Source organism: Lepisosteus oculatus, chromosome 28, assembly GCF_040954835.1.
Source record: "Lepisosteus oculatus isolate fLepOcu1 chromosome 28, fLepOcu1.hap2, whole genome shotgun sequence".
NCBI lineage: Eukaryota > Metazoa > Chordata > Actinopteri > Semionotiformes > Lepisosteidae > Lepisosteus > Lepisosteus oculatus.
The window spans coordinates 3,200,661-3,218,994 of NC_090723.1; the positions used below are offsets into that span (position 1 = coordinate 3,200,661).

At 36.5% G+C, this 18,334-nt stretch overlaps 2 protein-coding genes and 1 long non-coding RNA gene across 4 annotated transcripts; all 3 read right to left on the reverse strand.

The window, feature by feature from the left end:
* Window positions 1–2,363: 2,363 nt before the first annotated feature.
* Window positions 2,364–4,980, reverse strand: LOC102688876 (endonuclease domain-containing 1 protein-like). The gene is made up of 2 exons (XM_006638177.3): window positions 4,367–4,980; window positions 2,364–3,179 (listed from the first exon to the last, which is right to left on the reverse strand). Exons 1-2 carry the CDS (start codon window positions 4,640–4,642, stop codon window positions 2,568–2,570), a joined length of 888 nt encoding a protein of 295 aa, XP_006638240.2. The 5' UTR covers window positions 4,643–4,980; the 3' UTR covers window positions 2,364–2,567.
* An 872-nt stretch (window positions 4,981–5,852) lies between these two features.
* LOC102689078 (uncharacterized) lies at window positions 5,853–11,720 on the reverse strand. 2 transcript variants are annotated; one of them, XM_069185779.1, is made up of 5 exons: window positions 11,453–11,720; window positions 9,879–9,989; window positions 9,075–9,761; window positions 7,866–7,907; window positions 5,853–7,370 (listed from the first exon to the last, which is right to left on the reverse strand). In XM_069185779.1, the coding sequence occupies exons 1-5, from the start codon at window positions 11,538–11,540 to the stop codon at window positions 6,748–6,750; spliced, it is 1,551 nt and encodes a 516-aa protein (XP_069041880.1). In that variant the 5' UTR covers window positions 11,541–11,720; the 3' UTR covers window positions 5,853–6,747. The 2 variants fall into 2 exon arrangements, with proteins under 2 accessions (XP_069041880.1, XP_069041881.1); XM_069185780.1 differs by lacking the exon at window positions 9,879–9,989.
* Window positions 11,721–14,772: 3,052 nt separating this feature from the next.
* Window positions 14,773–17,983, reverse strand: LOC107079243 (uncharacterized). Its single transcript, XR_001480192.2, has 3 exons — window positions 17,713–17,983; window positions 17,459–17,575; window positions 14,773–16,258 (listed from the first exon to the last, which is right to left on the reverse strand). It is a non-coding gene; the product is annotated as an uncharacterized lncRNA (long non-coding RNA).
* Window positions 17,984–18,334: the final 351 nt, after the last annotated feature.

Sequence of the window (18,334 nt, forward strand, 5' to 3'; positions counted from 1 at the left end):
CACTCTACAGATGTCTTTAGAAGTTAGCAATGTAATAACAGTTGACTATTGGGCATGGAGGAGGGGGAAAGAAACAAAGAACATACTGTAAATATTTAAAATAAAGATGGTCAGCACATGTTTCATGCAAACGTTTTTAAATAAAATAAACCAAATGCAATGTTACTGACTTATATAGAATGTTTCTGTGTTCTTTTGCAGATCTCCACTTATTGTTGTCTCCCATACCTGACCAGACATATAAGACGTATAAGAAAATACAGTTTGTAAGAGATGGCCACAGTATTGTGCTGAGAAAAGAGGAAGGGTTCGCTATTTCCACAGGGAAAAAAATGTCCCCTCCAACATGTTTGGGTGGTCTCCAAATATGTCTGGCAGAAATGGTGGAACTAGGGGACTAGTAGATTTTGTCACTGTAACACTTTGATAAAAAAGAGTGAAGTGAAAAAAAGTACCAAGTGTGGATAAGTATAAAATGTGCTGAATTGATTTCTATCCTTGATTGTTTGTTGTTTCTTTCCACAATATCAAGTACCCACACAGTGATTAATGATCATTGACATTGATATTATTAAGCAAGTGGGGTCTGATCCTGGCTTGTTATCATGTTTACGCACTGTCTTTAACTCCAGAAGCTGCATTTCCTTCATCTTTGCTGAAGGTACTGCTTTCCTCAGTGACCATAGCAGCCTATATGCTTTACTGAACTGCCTTTCTCCTTTCTTCCTCAGATTTGGTGAAGTAAACCTCAGAAATGTTAAATTGCAGAGGGTCAGCCGAGAATTCCAACTCGTAATACTTGTCCACAACATAGACAAGTATAGTCAATATAGGCAGTTGAAATTAGACTGACTTATTTCTGCGTACTAAGATATATTAATTAAACATACTTTTGGTGAAGCTTGTATTCTTTTCAGTTTATACTTTTCTCTCCTGGATTATAACTTCTGGAATGAGGCTTTTGGTTAGATCATCCCTGCAGATAAACCACTTGTTCTCAAGTTACATACAGTATACAATTGATTTATTAATACATAATGTCTCCTTATCAGTATATAAAGTTACAACATATTGATCGTTTGAAATGTATTAAACTCTTTTGTTAGGAGTAATGCAACCAAGAAGATATTGATGTTTTCATGAACATTGTATCTACTGTAAACGACTCCATATGTTCCGACATACTGTAACAGGAGGTGTGGACACCCCTGGAGAGCTAATATGGAGCAACTTAGAACATGGTCAAGCTCATTCCTAAAATACTTAATTCCTTAAGCAGAAGGCACCCTGTTGTAATGGCTCTCTTTTGTCATTGTTGTTTAGAGTACAGTTTGACCCAAATCAAAGGTAATAAATCCAAGGAGAAACAGAACGACTGGGTGAAATCATGTAGGATATGTAACAGGTGGGAAAAGAGAAAAGTGGTGCTTTTCTTTCAGAAGCTTCAATTCTTCATTAATTTTAAAGTCAGAATTCGGACTTTCCTTCATTTAAGACAACAGTTCTAAAAAAAGTGCAGTTTTTTTACAGAAATACCAAAGCTGTAAAAATATCTTCAAAAAGGCTGAATTGATGACATTTTCTTTATTTGCCCTGCAGCTAGCCATCCACAAACGCTTGTCACTGTAAATCATAGCTTACACATATTTTGGAGATTGCCAGAAGGAGACATGCTTCAATCCTCACCTCTCTGTCTCCATACTGAGAACAGGCTCCAACCTGACCTAAAACCTATACTACACCTGAAGGAGTACGAAAAGTGTGAGAAGGAAAATGAAGAGGTGCTTGATTTGAAGATCATGGAAATAAGTACATACTGTTAATTGACTTGCTTAGGCGATATATTGTATTTACAGCCCAGTATGCAAATTTCAGCTTTGCACTGAAAATTGTATTGTGGAGGAATGAAATACTGTACACATGCAAATGTTCTCATTAAGATTGGTAGTATACATCAGAGAGCACAAACCACCAAAGGTTGCACAGTGAACTGCTAGAATGTAAAATCAGTTGAATGTCTGTGATGTTAGTGGCCTCTAATAGATTGCAAAAATGTTGTTGTCCACAGTAACATGTTCTCCATGGTAGCATTTGTACTTAACGTGAACCATTTGTCATTAACCTACACTGCACATAACCTGTCTTTTAAGATTTTATGAAAATATTGTCCCAAATGGGGGGTTATGAAAATGGAGAAAATCAGAAATTGACCGAGTACGTACATTGGTACATAAAATAAATAATCATAATCCCTACTTGTAAATGATTTTGCCAAGAATATACCAGAGTGGTTGGTATTAGAACCACATGAGTTCTTTGTCGTCTGGCGCAGCTTTGGTGAAAAGAGTAAAAAGTCAGGCACACTTGGTTAAAATATTTATTAAAAATGACAATAGACATACTAAACTACACACAATATAAACATACAAGTTACGATATGTACACATTTTCAAATACCAAAGGCCTATGTTCCAACTACCCATAAAAAAATCCCATAATAATTATCTTGAATAATTGGACCATTATCTTGCTGTGAAAACCAGTGTTTTAGAGGCTTGGGAAAAGCTTCAGGGAGAGCACCAGTTGTAGAACACGCTGATAGCTCTGCCAAATCTGTCTTGGAGGAACATTTCCAGTGTCTTCAGGGGCATGAGCCTCACGTCATAACCTCTGATTCTTTTTGGCTTGCTTTTGTCTATGGGCACAATCTCTTCTGTGCTGTTGGGGTCATTGCGACCAATAGCAGCAAAAGTGGGAAACTCTTGAGTAAAGGTGGTGGAGATGTTCTTCCGGTAGCTGGGGCAACAGTAAGCTGACCATAGATATTCAGGCACAGCCACTCTGTCTTTCTTTATCCATCTGTCTTTCCTATAGGGGATGGCCCCTGTCACTATGTAGGCTTCCTTTTCACAGTAGCTGGTGAGCCTTTTGTTGACATCCATCTCCAGCGCAGCCCAAGGTCCATCATTCGACTCTTCCTTCTGTGGCACAATGTTGGTGAGGGTGAAGGTGGAGCATTTCTCAGTGGGATCACTGTGGTGGAGGCTGGGGTTCAGGTGACCTCGGGTGTAGCTGGAGTTAGTGTAGTCTGTCTCAACGGTTTGACTTTCCACCACGTTTTGATCGATCGGACCGGATGGGAAGGGCATCATGTTTCCATCTGCCTTTGTGTAAGCAAGCTAGGTGAGAGAAGAAAATAATGTATCAAGAAATTACAAACATCCAAGATATAGCTCTCTTCCTCCGATTTACTAGAATTCTACAGATTTATTGTGAAATTGCTTCATGTGTTTTTGTGTAAAGATATGTATGTTCCACTGTCATGGGAGATAGGTGAAAACCAGAGGGTTTTAGTGGCTGTGAAAAGCTTTATTTCTGGGAAGTGCTTTTTGCAATAACAATAAAAATTAAGGGGAACTAACTGACACGAAAATGTATGAGTGTGGTTTATAATCTTCTTCTTTCTTCTTGAACTTCCCTGTTGAACGTGCACTACCGTAGTCCTGTTGGCCTAAGCAAAACATAGCGAGTAAACTATCTGACTTGCTGTGAGCTATGGCGTGTGAGTTACTGTACAGTATATGCAGTAAAACAAAATTCACATTCACATTTGTTGTGCATGACCTAACTCCAGGAAAACTAAACATTAACACTGTGATCCTTGTGGTTTGTGGAGACACATATTAATTGAGCAATGTTGTGCTCATAATTATTTTCTTGGCTCTGGCATTTTCAACACAATTTTAAGGTATTTTATAAGAATGCAGAATTTCTGTTATTATCCACAGTTATATTTTCTAATGAGTAACAAAAAACTCAGTCAGCATACATCTGAGAATTCATATGCTAAAATTACAGCTTGAAATATTGTGAACAACAATGAAAAAGCAATGTGGGACTATCCAACCATGTTGTTAAGGCTGATACACTGGCTAACAGGACATCTTTGTGTGACATCTTTGGATCAATTAAATACTATCAATTGGGTTAGAAAGGATGAGTAGCCCCCTTGTCTAGTTTGTAACTTAATGTTCTTCTACATCCAAGAATCAACAGCCAAAGGATTAGAATTTATTTTTCACAAACTATCACTCCTTTAACACATCTCTACATCTACTGTACGTTCATTTGTGGTACAACCAAGATATTCAACTGTGGTAACAACTGATGTTCCTGATCACTCTGCGTTGAGTGCTGGAGCAACGATTAGACAAGAAACATCTTTTATTTCAATACACAATCAGGTAATGCATAAATTCATCAATATCTGTCATGCATAAGCAGAATAACATCATGATGAAATGGTACAGCTGTGTTAGCTTCATATGAAATTGTGAGATGAAGCTTATACTTAAGACAAACTTACCTGGGGCTCAAACTTCCAGTGCGTCTTGGGTCTCTTTCCAGATGCTGGGATAAAGAGGTAGGCAGAGTACAAAGGTATACGGCGATGTCTGTCATAAAGGCTGGCAAAATGGTACTTATTCATGTAACGCTGGCAGATCTTTGCTCCTTCCAGGCCTTTGGGTGGGCATTCATTATAAAAGAAGCTTGTGCAAGGCCCAAAGTCTCCAACATCAGCTCTGGAGAGCCACACAGTAGTAAAAACCAGAATGGCAGATCCTGTCTGAATTTTCTGCATGTCGATGGAGCCTTCTAAAACAATTCAGCCAGCCTAGAAAGGTAAGTGCATCTGAGCTGAAAGCTCGATCTTGAGATCTGCACTTTTCATTTCCTTGTTTCCTTACTGGAAAAGTAACTCTTACATCAGTGGCATGAGGAAGATACATTGGTGGTGGTTAATCTGAACTTGTGGGAGGTGTAACTGTATGGGACCCTGACTAACAGCTGAGTGACTGTGTGCTTTTAAGTTCCTCTTCATGTGACTAATGGAATTGTGTAAAACCTTCACTGAATGAATTGGCTTGTGTATGCACACATTCGTTATACTTATACTGTACATGCCGTGCCTTCATTCCTACACATTGAAGTGTAACCTAGGGACTTAAAAACAAATACGTCTCCTGCTCCATTCAGATAAATTAAATAAAAAATTAGGTCATGTAAAATAATTCTCATTTTGCTGATACTATAAACTAATAAAATGAAGTTTGATGGAGTTGAATACTAACTACTTCATACTAGAACATATTTTACACCAGGATGCCTGTTATGTTTTATGATCTAAGCCCTACTCTGCCATTTTATCATCTTTATTTTATGCCATTTTATCGCGGGATCAAGAGATGGCTCAGAATCCCAGAGGATAGGACACAAACATTGGGACCAAATTTAGGATGTTTTCTGTCCAACCTGCTGATTCACATTCTGTGGTAAGTCTGGGACTTTCCAGTGATGATGGGTGTTAAACTAGTTTGTCTTTCTTTTGTTACATTTTCTGGTACTTTTAATGTCCTAGTATATAACAAAGGGAAAGGGCAGAAACATTGCAGTAGATCATAATGAGAGGATGGGTAATATGGAAAAAAACAACTGTTTTTAAGGAGAAGACAGCTTTCGGAAACCAGGAATTAAAAAGCAAGAGCGTAGTTTGTTACAATTGTCTCTCAACCAATAGAAGGGGACTGAAAAGACAAACTTTAGGCTGCGGTTAATCTAGTCCATCACTGGAAGTCTCTCTAACATTGATGAGTCACTCAGTTTGTACACCTGAAGACACAGATTAAAAGCACCAACACTGATGCTAGAATTAAATTTGAAGATCAACGTAATCTCTGCTTTTAATTTGTCACCTGAACTGAGGTCCAGTACAATGGTTAATAAATTGCCATACATCCTATAAACGACACTTTATAAAAAAACATTTTTCAATATTAAGGAGCATGTCTGTATCTCTTTTATCATTATGTTCTGTTCTTCCAAATGTTTTAGAAATTAGAATCTTTCTATACTTATTTTCACTAATTGAGAGTATGTGATTTCATCTATTTCAAGAATTTAGGAAAACTTTAAATTTTCTTTTCAAACACAAACAGCACATTTGTTCAGTATCTGTACGCTTTATTGCATTTAGCACAAAAATTAATGTATACCTCTCAATAACAGCAACCCCAGAATTACAATGCTGGGTGGCTTTTTCATTAGAGTCTTCTTTTTTGCAAAAGGGACTTTCACAATATATATTTTCATATTTCTACAGTCATCAAAAAGACAATAGTTTAACATTCCAAAGTAAACAAGTACACTGTTTTAATAATAGTCTGGTTATGTTTTACAATCTTCACTGGAGCATTGTCATATTAAAGGGAAAATCCCCAGACATGTTGGAATTATTATCTAACGCATGTCTCTCCTTGCTCTTTAGATCTCGTTGCTTCGTGTGATTGGTGTAAATTATTAAAATAGCTGTTTGTATAAAGGCTGATACAGCAAACATTCAGTTCCTTTCCAATTTACATACTGTCTCTGGAATAGTTTTCTATCTGTGTGATTGGTATAAGGAAATAACATGGTGGTGGTACACGGACCCTTTATGGTTCATGTTGAGAAACATTCCTTTGATCCCTGTGCAATTTCTCTGTCAGTTAATGATGCACAGGTTGCATGCTTGTGTTTAAGCTAATGACGCATTTCACAGGCACTGGTGGCTTTCATAGTGGCACCCTGCTTAAAATCTTATCTAATTTCTTTTGTCAAAAACCTGTCTACAACTGCTGAAATGGTGCAAAGCAAAAAAATATTAAAGATAAAATCTTACTTTACCTGCTGCATCTAATGTCAGGGAAACTACAAGCAGATACCTTTCACATGTTTGAGGAGGATTTTGTCATGTTTCTCGTATTGCAGTGATTTCCAGCTTAAAAGACTGTCGAAGGGAGCATCTAATCCAGCATTCAATGCACTTATCTCGCAGTCAGAGAGTACAGTATCTCCCACATACACCTCTGTTATCTGGCCACTGAAAGAGTAATGGCTGCCCTTCTTTCCACTGCTAGAGGCTGGGTCTTGGCCAAGGTAAATGGATTGCATTCCATGACTGATCTCTTGCAAGCTTCCCTTTTGGTACCTGCTGTGCATCCCATTTACAAATAGCCGAACAGATCCAGTAGCTGACTCCCAGGTCACGCAAATATGTGTCCAGCCTGATGGCGGGGCAGTATCGTTGACTTTAAATGTTGTTTGCTCATTATTTAAAGACATGGCGTATTCTCCTTGATGAACCTTGTAGAGAGTAAGTACGTTGTCTTCATGGGGCGTGGAAATGGAAAACAGGAACATGTTCTTATTCTGGTCAGAGCTGTATCTCAAACAAACTGTGGTTTCTGTGAGAGCTTCATGCCTCTCTGGGATCAGTCTGACATAGAGAGGATCAGAGGCCGTAGGGAAGTAGAAAGCCCTTCCCGTCAGGTCTAGTGAAAAAACAATGTTATCAGCACAAGGGCTGTGTGGCTGAACGAACAGTTACACCTTGCAGTACTTTTGAGAGCTACTGTACAGCTTTCAGCCCGTAGGAATTCATGACAACTGATACTTTTATGCTTTCCTTTATCTCCCATTTTCACGTAGAATTGTTGGGTTAAAAGTGTGAATCGCAAAATCTAACTAGATGATACAGTTGGTATATTACTTGTGCACTTTACTTTAGGACAGTGGCATGTATTTATTCAGTACAATGCACAATTTCCTATATGAAAATGAATTACACTGCTATTATATAGTATTATTAGATATTATATAGTAAACACTATGTTTTTAAACTGCTGCTTAATGTGTATGACAGGTTGGATGTAAAACCCATAAGGTTTCCATCTCTGAGTTTGTATTTTTGTGCTTTTCATACTACCCTTTCTTAGATATCAAATCTTAAAGAGAAAATAAAGCTGTACTGTATTTAATTTACTCACCATGATGTCCGTGATGTCTGTGTCTTGAGGAGCTATGATGCCCTGAAAGAATGCATGAGAACAGTGGGGTCTGTGACTCGAATACAGATGAGCATAAAACAACTAAATCCCCTGACACAAACTGCTGAAACAGTGCTGCAGACATCAGTCTGTAACTTCACCATATTTTCCTAAGGACTAAGAGGTATTAAAAAAAAAACACCATGAGTGAAGTAAGCAAAAGAGAATATATTACATCTTGTGCATCCAATATCTCAGTAAGACAAAATATTGCCAATGTCTTAACACACTCATAAAGATAAGTTAGTCTCATGGGTTAAATTACCTTATTTTTACAGGATTATGTATTTCTTTTAACTTTTTTGGCAGCTGTTCTTCATGCATGCAGATCTTTGTAAACTTTGTTTACTATGTCCACAAAGATGTAAACAAATCTGTCCTGTTAGAGACTAAGGAGTTAGGTTCAGTACCATAAACTTGTCTTCCTCTCTTGAGACTAGAGGCTTATTGATTATTACAAGACAGTCTTATTCAACACTGTCTTGAACAGCTACACAAGATAACTGAAATCCAGCTGTTAATTTTTCTCTCCCATTACACCTTTCTGATCAGAAAACAAAAACTAAAAAGCAACTCTACAAAATATGTTTCTGTGTGATATTTAGTGGTCTTACCTAAGAATTACAATAAACTATTACACCACATAGGTAATAACCAAATCTCAGTTGTAGGTCCCTTTCCAGGCCATAAAGGCCCATGGGGGAGTGGGGGGCATGGGCCACCATTCAACTTGATTATCCAACACTGGAAGTGATGTGGTCAGCATCACTCTCCAGCCAGCCTGTTACCCCTGGTACTCATTTGGAGAGCAGGCTGAGTTGGTGACCTGGGAGCTGTCTGGAAGGAATTAGAGCTGCATCACTTGCCCCTACCTGGGATTGAACCCAGGTCCTTCCACTCTGGAGCTAGACGCCCTTGTCGTCTGAGCTACCACAGCTCCTCAGTTGTTGCTGAAGATTATGTCTTTTTCATGAGATACTTAAAATGCAATAAAGAAATTGGATCCCTCCACCAATTCATTGTGGGAAAGCTGCTTATTCCTGGTAAGAATTGCAGAACCCTGGAGACACTCCTGGGAACGCAAGGTACTGTACAGCTGCATTCCTGCCCAGGACCTTTTATTGGAATATTTTTTAAATGTGTCCTTACCATGTGTGGAGTGACAGTGTTCATGCAGTGCAGAGTATTTTGCAGAGAGCTCGAAATTGCTCATTTTTAATTCCAGCATTTCAACCTTGATTCTTGTATTTTCTTCTGTCAAGTCGTACAGCTGCTTTTCTAACTCTCCCTGATGGTGCAGCAGTGTTTGGTTTTCAGACTTTGCTTTGTCTAGTGCTTTAACAAGCTTGTGATTGTCATTCTTCAATTCTGCAATAATATCAGACAAGTTTGAGTTCTGGCTTTGCAATAAATCAATAAGATATTCCTTCTCCATGATTTTACTTCCAAGGTCACTGATAGTGTCAGATAAGTAACTATTGCCATTCTTTAAATCTCTATTAGAAACACTGAGGTTAGCATTTTGTTCCATCAAGTGTTTCATGGAGTCTGTCAAATTCCTATTCTCAGACTCTAGCTCTACGTTTAAAGCAGACACATTTTTTATCTGACTTTGCAAAATCTTGTTATAGTCAGACAAGTTCTTAGTTGTGTTCTGTAACTGGGAATTGAAGTCAGACAGGTTTCTGTTCACACTGCTCAGCTTGATACTAGAGTCAGACAATTCCTTGTTTTGACTCCACAGTTTTTTGTTGGTATCTGAAAGGTTCCATTTGTCTTGTTGTAGCTGAGACTGATTCTTCAGAGATTCGTCCTTTTCTAATGACGTTCTTTTATCTACAAAAAAAAGGAGAACAAAATACAGTGTTCAAACTTGAAAAACCTTGGACAGAGTGGTTTACAATCATATCTACAGTATGTGTATGATTTTTTAAAATTTTGTATTGTACTCACAGAAATCACCCAGCACTATATTGGTAGCTACTAGCAGACAGCACACTGTCGTCACAAAGAATAAAATTCGTTGATAGGAACCTAATGCACATTCGGCACTCCTTCCTGGAACTGAGAACAAAACATTCAACAAGAAAGTCCCCTGAAGAGTCTGGCAACAACATTAAAACTATATACTGTCTGTAGAAATCAACTGATGAATTAGAAGTTAAGAAACAGGTACATATTTCACACATTGTTGCGGAAAAATTATAATTCAATAGTAAGGTTTTGGTATATGGTGGAGAAGTCCACAGCTTTAGGGTGTTTCATAAAGATATGTTACTAAGCCCTTTTAAAATAAATGCTGTAAAAATGTGTTTAATTTTGACTGTTTTCTCCATCCTCTAATTAAGACATAAAAGGGGCTCCTGAAAGGTTAAATCAGTGAAGTCCTCTTGAATTTTTCAAGTGGAAACAGACTAACCACTGCCGGGCCTGGGTTGGCTTTAGTCAGGCAGAGTTCTCTTGTTTTTCTGGATAACATCACCACCTGGTATCTGCTGTGACAGATACACAGCTCCTGTAATCAGATCGTATTCTACTGTAAGGCACTATTGAGCTTGAAGCATTCAAATTGTACAAATCATCCTCCTGATATCAAAAGACATAGAGCCAGCCATCAGCAAAACTCCCATTAATCAGAGAAAATGACACCTTCCAATCTTTTGTGACCAAAATTACCTCTACGTTGCCCAGCATTGCCATCCAAGTCAGTAAGTAAAGACTTAGCTCAAATAAAGCCTGATGCACCTATTTTGGATAATAGAAACTGATCGCAAAGATACTGAATGAGGACAATCACAAACTCTACCAGTTAAACTAACTAGGTCTGAAACATGAGAAATAAGAGTTAGGGGAGTATTATACCATCATGAAACCAACTTCTAAAAAATGCCAGCATTCACCATCCTGAGGTGCTGATGTCCTTCTCGGCAATCAGTTGTGACACCTCACTGATCTCACAGATCTAGTAGTTCTGTTTTATAGGGCTGATAAATGCCTATGGACATGCTGTCATCAAAAGGTGTTCCACAGATCAGACATTCCAAAAATTACATTATTTATTGTTCACCTGCCACCAATTCAGAAATCATATCGAGAGAATCTTTTCCCATGCAATAAAATTCCTCAAGGGTTTATTTTTATTTCAGTCACAAAAGTGACTTGAGGATTTGTTGAGTGATATTCCTCTAGAGAATATCATGGCATTTTTATGGGCTCTCAGAGTATGTACTGTACACATACATCTACTAAGGAACTAAAGGAAGATATCGTATGAGGTTAAAGATATTTGGTGGCAAATCAAGCGCCATTATATACTGCACTTAAAAAATGGAAAGTTGATTAAAGACAGATTTTGATCTCTGTAGATAAAGTACACAAATGTACACAAACAGTATACAAATGGTCCTGAATTCATCCGACAAAGATAAAATTACATCTTCAGTTTTAGTCTTAATTTAAAACTACAGGAACTATAACAAAAAGGACTCTGTGAATTTAAGATGTGGTTAACAATGCCCAAAATTTACCTCCCTCTTCTCCATCTTGGGACCCAATCCGAGAATACCCTTGAAGTGAGGGGACAAGGTCCCCAGTGTAGATAGGTCTCATTTCCATGGTTATTGTGATGTGGGGAGAGAAAGATCTTTGTCTGGCACAGATTTCCGTGTCCCGCTTATATGGGTTCTAAAGTGTAGGAAGAATGACTCTGGGACTGTTCTTGTGTATTAACCCAGGTAAAGTACAGACTCCCCCCACACACATACACACTGAATAACTTAAACAACGTTGTTATTGTTTGTGGTTAACATTTAGTTGATCCATTTGTGAATCCTGGACATCTACCGTAGCTCCTTCTTTTACTTCTGTTTTTTCCTCTGGCTGCTCTGAAAAGAAATTATTGATACAGACTCTTTCACATGTTCTTTTTGAACACAATTAAAACCTTTTAAAGAATACATGTATTTGGCGTTAGTGAGAGAATATGGATGATGAATGAGTATGACTGAAAAAACAGATAAGTAGTTTTGTTTTATTTGAACAATTCACACCTTTGAAAATGATGTAAAACTTTATAAGTAAGCCTAAGATATAACTGAGGGTACAGACAACTAGTTACTAGTGAACAGACATTCTTGGCTCTGAGTGAAAGCAGAAGTTCTAAAAGGTTTTTTTCTGAAAGTTAGGTAGTTAGTTTACTTCCTTTTTCATCATAAATGAGTCACAGCACCATTTATATTGGGATACAGAGTCCCTTTCTTCCAAATTGTCTCTCTGGGGTTTTTTTTGGTGCAGAATGAGCTGTTCTGTTTCAAATCACTGCACATTTTATTATCCTCAGTATTTTTCTTTAATATGCACACTTTATTTCATTTGCAACCTAGGGTAAGAGGTTAGTTTACAAGGGTTAGGGATAGAGTCAGGGTTAGTAAATACGATATAAGTGTTGCATTAAAATGGGTGACCATTTTGGAAAACGGGCACAATGTTCATTTTGTTTTAAAAAATGAGAATGTCTTGAAACAAGGACAGGTGGATGTTATCACAAGTTCATGACCATATTTGAATGTATAAAGGTCTATTCACACTAAACACAATGGTTTGAGTTACAAGAGGTGATGATGTAACAAAATAATAGTTTTGATCAATAGATTTTACACTGGATACAATACAACATGTTGTACTGGAACAACAAAATAAAAAACAGAATTGAGCTCTGCAAATTTATTACTTGACAATTGGAGAGCTGAAGAATCAAACAAAAGTGACATTCCCAGGGGGCAGGCAGGCACAAATACAAGATTACTATCAAGAGAGTGAAATGGTCCCTTTATCACACTTCTGTTTCTTTCTGGTCTCGCTCCATGGACTGCATACTGCAGTTGAGGTTTTTATGAACAGTGTGAAATTGCTTGGTTTTGGTTGTGATGGTTTTATCATCAAGAGTGCCTTAATAGCCTTTCTTCTGTACAGATTAAAGAGATTACATTCTTAAATCTGTCTATATCTGACACACCTTTGACTTTACAGATTCTGCATACTCTTCTTTAGGCCTCCCTGAAGTAGTTTTTTACTCAGCAGGTAAAGAGACAAAACTGGACCCTGCATGGTTAAAAAAAAGCCATGAGGGTTGTCCTGTAAATGTATCTTGTATCAATCAGTTTACTTCCTTATTATTACATTTAAATATGATCCCAAGCCTAAATCCAATTTCATTGTATTACCTGTAGTCTAACAACGGCTTTATTAATGTGATGTGTTTTGCTGTCATATCTCAGTACTAAACTGATTTTTTGGGGTCTAAGCTGTATATGTCAGCATCTGAGTGTATTGAACTAATCACACTTTAGTATTTAAAACTGATTATTCTGTTTTTAAGCAACCAGGGATATAAACAAAGCACTCTTGTGTAACAAGATATATATAGTAAGGGCCAATATACAGAAATACTGTTTATCCCTTTTAAAGGTTAGGTTTGAGCACTGGCTTGAAGAAAAATAGAAGACAATTTAGTCTTTCCATATATCATAAGTTCCTATATTAAAGCTTTGTATAATTTACTGCATAGCTGATTCTGAAAACCTCATATAATATATGTTAGTTCATTTGATTCTGGAATATATAATCTAATCTTCAAAATACACCTCCAGTCCTTCAAAATCTTATCCAGGTACGTGAATAGTCTTAATAGACTATCTCCATAGGGTGAAATTCCCTTTAATATTTAGTTTAAATAAGTTGGTTTTAAGGGCTGTTTTTAATAACTTTCTGTGTCAGTAGTTCTCAACAGCATTAAAAGTGCTGAACACAGTGTCATTAAAACCCAACAAATCGCATCTGGGGGCTTTTCTTGCAGCAGCTGCTGTTGAAATTTTAGAACCTTTGCAGACCTGATAACATCAGACCTGACAAACTTGATTTGTTGGCTCTTTGTATTGAGAGGTTTATGCAATGGTTACAGCTTGCAGGTCGTGATGTTCCTTTAACTTTGAAAGGAATATTACTTGATTCATCACTATTAGTATTAAAGGCAAAAGCTCTATTAATACTGTATCATCTGTTGCATAATAACTAGTACTAAATGTCACAATTTCTGATGAGTTGGGAGAGTATGGTTATGACCACACTTGACATATGGCCTGGATACTCCTGGACTATGGCATATACATAATCATATATTTTATTACCTGCTTCAGGTAGATTTAAAGGAACCTTTTTCTTAAGCACTGAAAATAGAACAGTTTGATGGGAATATACTGGAGAACAGAATGATCTGATGAGTCCTTAGCACCATCTTTCGGAATGATTTAACTAGACACCTGGAAAAGCTAAGTCTGTTGTCACAGGTTACTCATACTCAGTAGATTGTGTACATGTAGATGTGGTGCAGCTCTGGGAGTGATACGTTTGTATTTATGTTAAGAAATATTTGGCAGTTTAATTTTTGTGATGTTTGCAATATTATATAAGAATAAGATATAAGATATATCCACTCCAGACATGACAATTATAGCAACACAATAGGCCGCTCATGCTGTATCTGAAGTATAAAAGGACACAGAAATGTCCTTTATTTTTACAGTTAACCTCTGAGAGAACAATGATGTCTCTCTGCTCAACTCACCGGAAGGACTTTCACAATAAACGTATTTCAAAACTGATTTGTGTTGTGACTTCTTACTTGCCAACACACTACAGTTTTATCAAAGTCATACTGGACTTTCCATAAGTATTGTTTTAAATGTCTGTATAACACGATGTCTCTTTGTATGATTAAAAGTGATTGTATTATTTTTATTTTTGTATCTGATTTTAATGGCTGCCTGTGAAATTGTGGTCATTATCATAATAGATTCAGATATTTTATTAATTGATTTACAGTTCCCTTCCACTCATTTGTTTATCTGGTAAGAACATCAGTAACCCGTTCCCAGGTTTCACCAATCACCCCAAAAAACAACAAAATGATCAAAATACATGTACTTTTCTTACTGCATTTCCATCTGTACAACATTCTTCTCTGCTTGTGTGTTTATTTGAGAACAAAAGCAATCATTTCTATGAGACGGCACATGACCAGTTGAGTAATAAATTCAGCCATTTAGAGATGCACTGTAAATGAAAAAGAATATCTAGAAACAAAGAGCAATAGTCGAGTATGCAGTATAAAAACAGTCTTTAAACCGTGAAACATAGCGGGAAAAACTCTAACAATAACATTTTCCAGTGGTTTTACAGATCCTGTTTATCCAGAACTACAGTACAGTACCTCCAGTGATAATGTACTGTAGGTAAACTAGTGTAGGATCATTGTTAATCAGAGAAAGAACATCCACACCCTTAATTATACAATGAATTCAAATAAAAATTAAAGTTTTAAACCACACACAGTTGTGTGTGTAACACAAAAAAAACAATATAATTTTACAATTGTCATTTAGGCCCCTAATCTGTTTCTGTTGTTGCTTATCATCTTCCTGTAGGTGTGTGATAGTCAGTCAGGTTTCTGATCTCTGCCTGTAGTTATGTGTTAATGTCAGTCAGATTCCTGATCTCTGCCTGTAGTTGTGTATTATAGTTAGTCAGTTTTCAGATCAATGCTTATAGCTGTGTATTGTAGTCCATCAGGTACTAGGTACATCAGGTACATATATTGTGTTATGTTCAGGCAGGTTTTAGATCTCACCTTGTGGTTCTATGTTATATTAGGTGAGGTTCCTGATCTAGGCTTGTAGTTGTTTATTATAGTCTATCAAGTTCAAAATCACTCCCTGTAGTTGTGTGTTAAGATCAGTCAGGTTCCTTTTGTCTCCCTGCAGTTGTGTATTATTAGTCAATCAGGTTTCTGATATTTGCGTATAGCTGTGTGTTATAGAAAAAGATAAGGGTTTAATCCATGCTGAAAGGAAAAGAGATGAAAGACCATGTTTCGGGTGTGGAGCCTTCTTCAGATGTGAATTCTCTGTTATAGTCAGTTGGGTTCCTGATCTCTGCCTGTAGATGTTTAATACGGTAAGTCAGTTTCATGATCTCTGCCTGTAGATGTTTAATACGGTAAGTCAGTTTCCTGATCTCTGCCTGTAGTTGTGTGTTATAATCAGTCAGGTGCCTGATCTCTGCCTGTAGTTGTGTGTTATAATCAGTCAGGTTCCTGTTGTCTCCCTTTAGTTTTGTGTTATAGTCAGTCAGGTTCCTGTTGTCTCCCTGTAGTTGTGTGTTATAGTCAGTCAGGTTCCTGTTGTCTCCCTGTAGTTGTGTGTTATAGTCAGTCAGGTTCCTGATCTCCAGTTTCAGCTGTTCCTGCTGCAGACTGTCGTCTCTCGATGCTCTGTTATCTGACAAAAAATTTGATTAATTTGATTAATACTGCCAGAATTTTTAAAATGCTTAGAAGTGGCACTTTTTTCTACTATGTAATTAACATGGAATTTCACCTTGGAGGATTCCTAAACTACAGTAATAAAGCACAATTGCTAACTAAAAGTAACTTAACATTTTGTAGACAAGGGGAATCCATGGTATACTGTACATATTATATCAAAATCTTCAGTTAATGTTACAATATCCACTAGATACTGGACACATTTACAAAGAGAACGGAAAAAAACCCTAAATAACCTTTTATAATTAGATAATTACTGTATTATATATTTTAAATATAAAATGCTGTAATGCAATTTAATAGTACATATTCACAATGTAATACAGTAATATTTTAGCAATGTTTAAAGTAATCATAATTACAAATTAATTTCCACACAAACATCTTCAGGTGTATATTTTTTGTGTTAAATTGTTTCTGGGTGTGATTGAAAATCAATATATCATTTTATTAGGCATAATCATTGCAAATGTTTTTAAAAAATAAAATTAGTTTTTGTATTGTAAAAAATAGTCGTTTCTGCCACAATAAGTACAGTGGTGCAAACACAAGTCCAACTACCAAATTAAAAACCAATCAGGTCTGGTTACTCCATACACTTCCGCACACAGAAATAAAAAACTGAAAAGAAGCTTTGTATCAGTAAGGAAAGAGTTCTAATTTCATCTGCCTAATGTTACACTTAACTGGTCATTTTAATAATTGCACACTTTCAGATTGTGCAATTCAGAAAAATTTAATTATTTTTGCTGTCTGTGGTAAGTTAAAAAATACTTTTATTATGCTACATACGTAAGGGCTAGGTAAAACTCTTCCTTCAAACAAGGAAAACTAGAACCACACTTTATTAGTAATGTAACATACTGTAATAGTAACACAATAGTTACCACTTAAGTTTATTTTCACTGTGCATTATAAGGCATTCTTTACTTCATTACAGAAAAACAACTTATTAAATTTTTATTGTAGGTTTTGAATTATACATGTCTAATATACATACTGTACCATATATTAGGAATATATTACTGACAAAACAAGTACAGAGAAAACTTTTACACAAATACTGTCCTGATGTCATATAGCATACACCTAAAATAAAACAATACTGAAAGAATTATAGGCAACAGTTTATTAATGTTTGAAATATACTCACATAGAACACCCAGAACTATACTGGTAATGAGCAACAGGAAGCAGAGAACTACAAAAGGGAGCAGAATCCATTGATGTAAATTTGCTGAATAATCCCAAGATTTCACTGGAGTTGAAACTGTGGCAAGAAAGAGGAATTAGTGTATAAAGTGAAGAAAGAGCTCATTATATTTTCATTTCAATTGTATGCTGTTGTATACAATTGAAATTGAATTTTGTATTCTGGGAATATCATCCTAGGACTTAAACACTTACCCACATGTGGCCAAACTTGAGGTGGTTTGTCATTTTCCAGAACCTGCGATTTCTGAATCCATTGAGCAAAGAACTTCTGAACCATAGCTGTTACAGGTAAAGTGACACGACTGTGTCTGAAATGCTTGCAACCGTGCTGTGCTTTTCTGAAATATAAAAATGATATAGGCGGAAAGAAAGAAATGTTAACATAGCTGAAATAACCAATAGAAACCTTCCTCATCTATTACATAAGGAAAGTCTAAAATACAGCTTCTATTTGTTTCATAAAAGTCAGAAGGTGCTCATCACTTAGGGCTCTTAGAACTGTCCTGAAACCTTGCTCTCTACTTCTCTATTCCAAACTGGTTGGGAAGGTTTTTAGGTAATATTGGTGCTTTGATCCATTGTTTTTGTTTCCAACCAAACTAGACATTTCTGTTTTTAGTAAATTGGTGCTTTGTGTGGTTTAGTTTCACTTGTACCTTAAAACGTGGAGGCATTGATCACCTGGTTAACTTGGTATTTGCGGTTCAATGCAATCAATGTGGTTGCATTGGGTCTTTGTCAAATATTGTTTTTGTTCACAAAAAAGTAACATATGTAAGATAATTTTGATAGCAAATGACTAATTCTCTGCTAA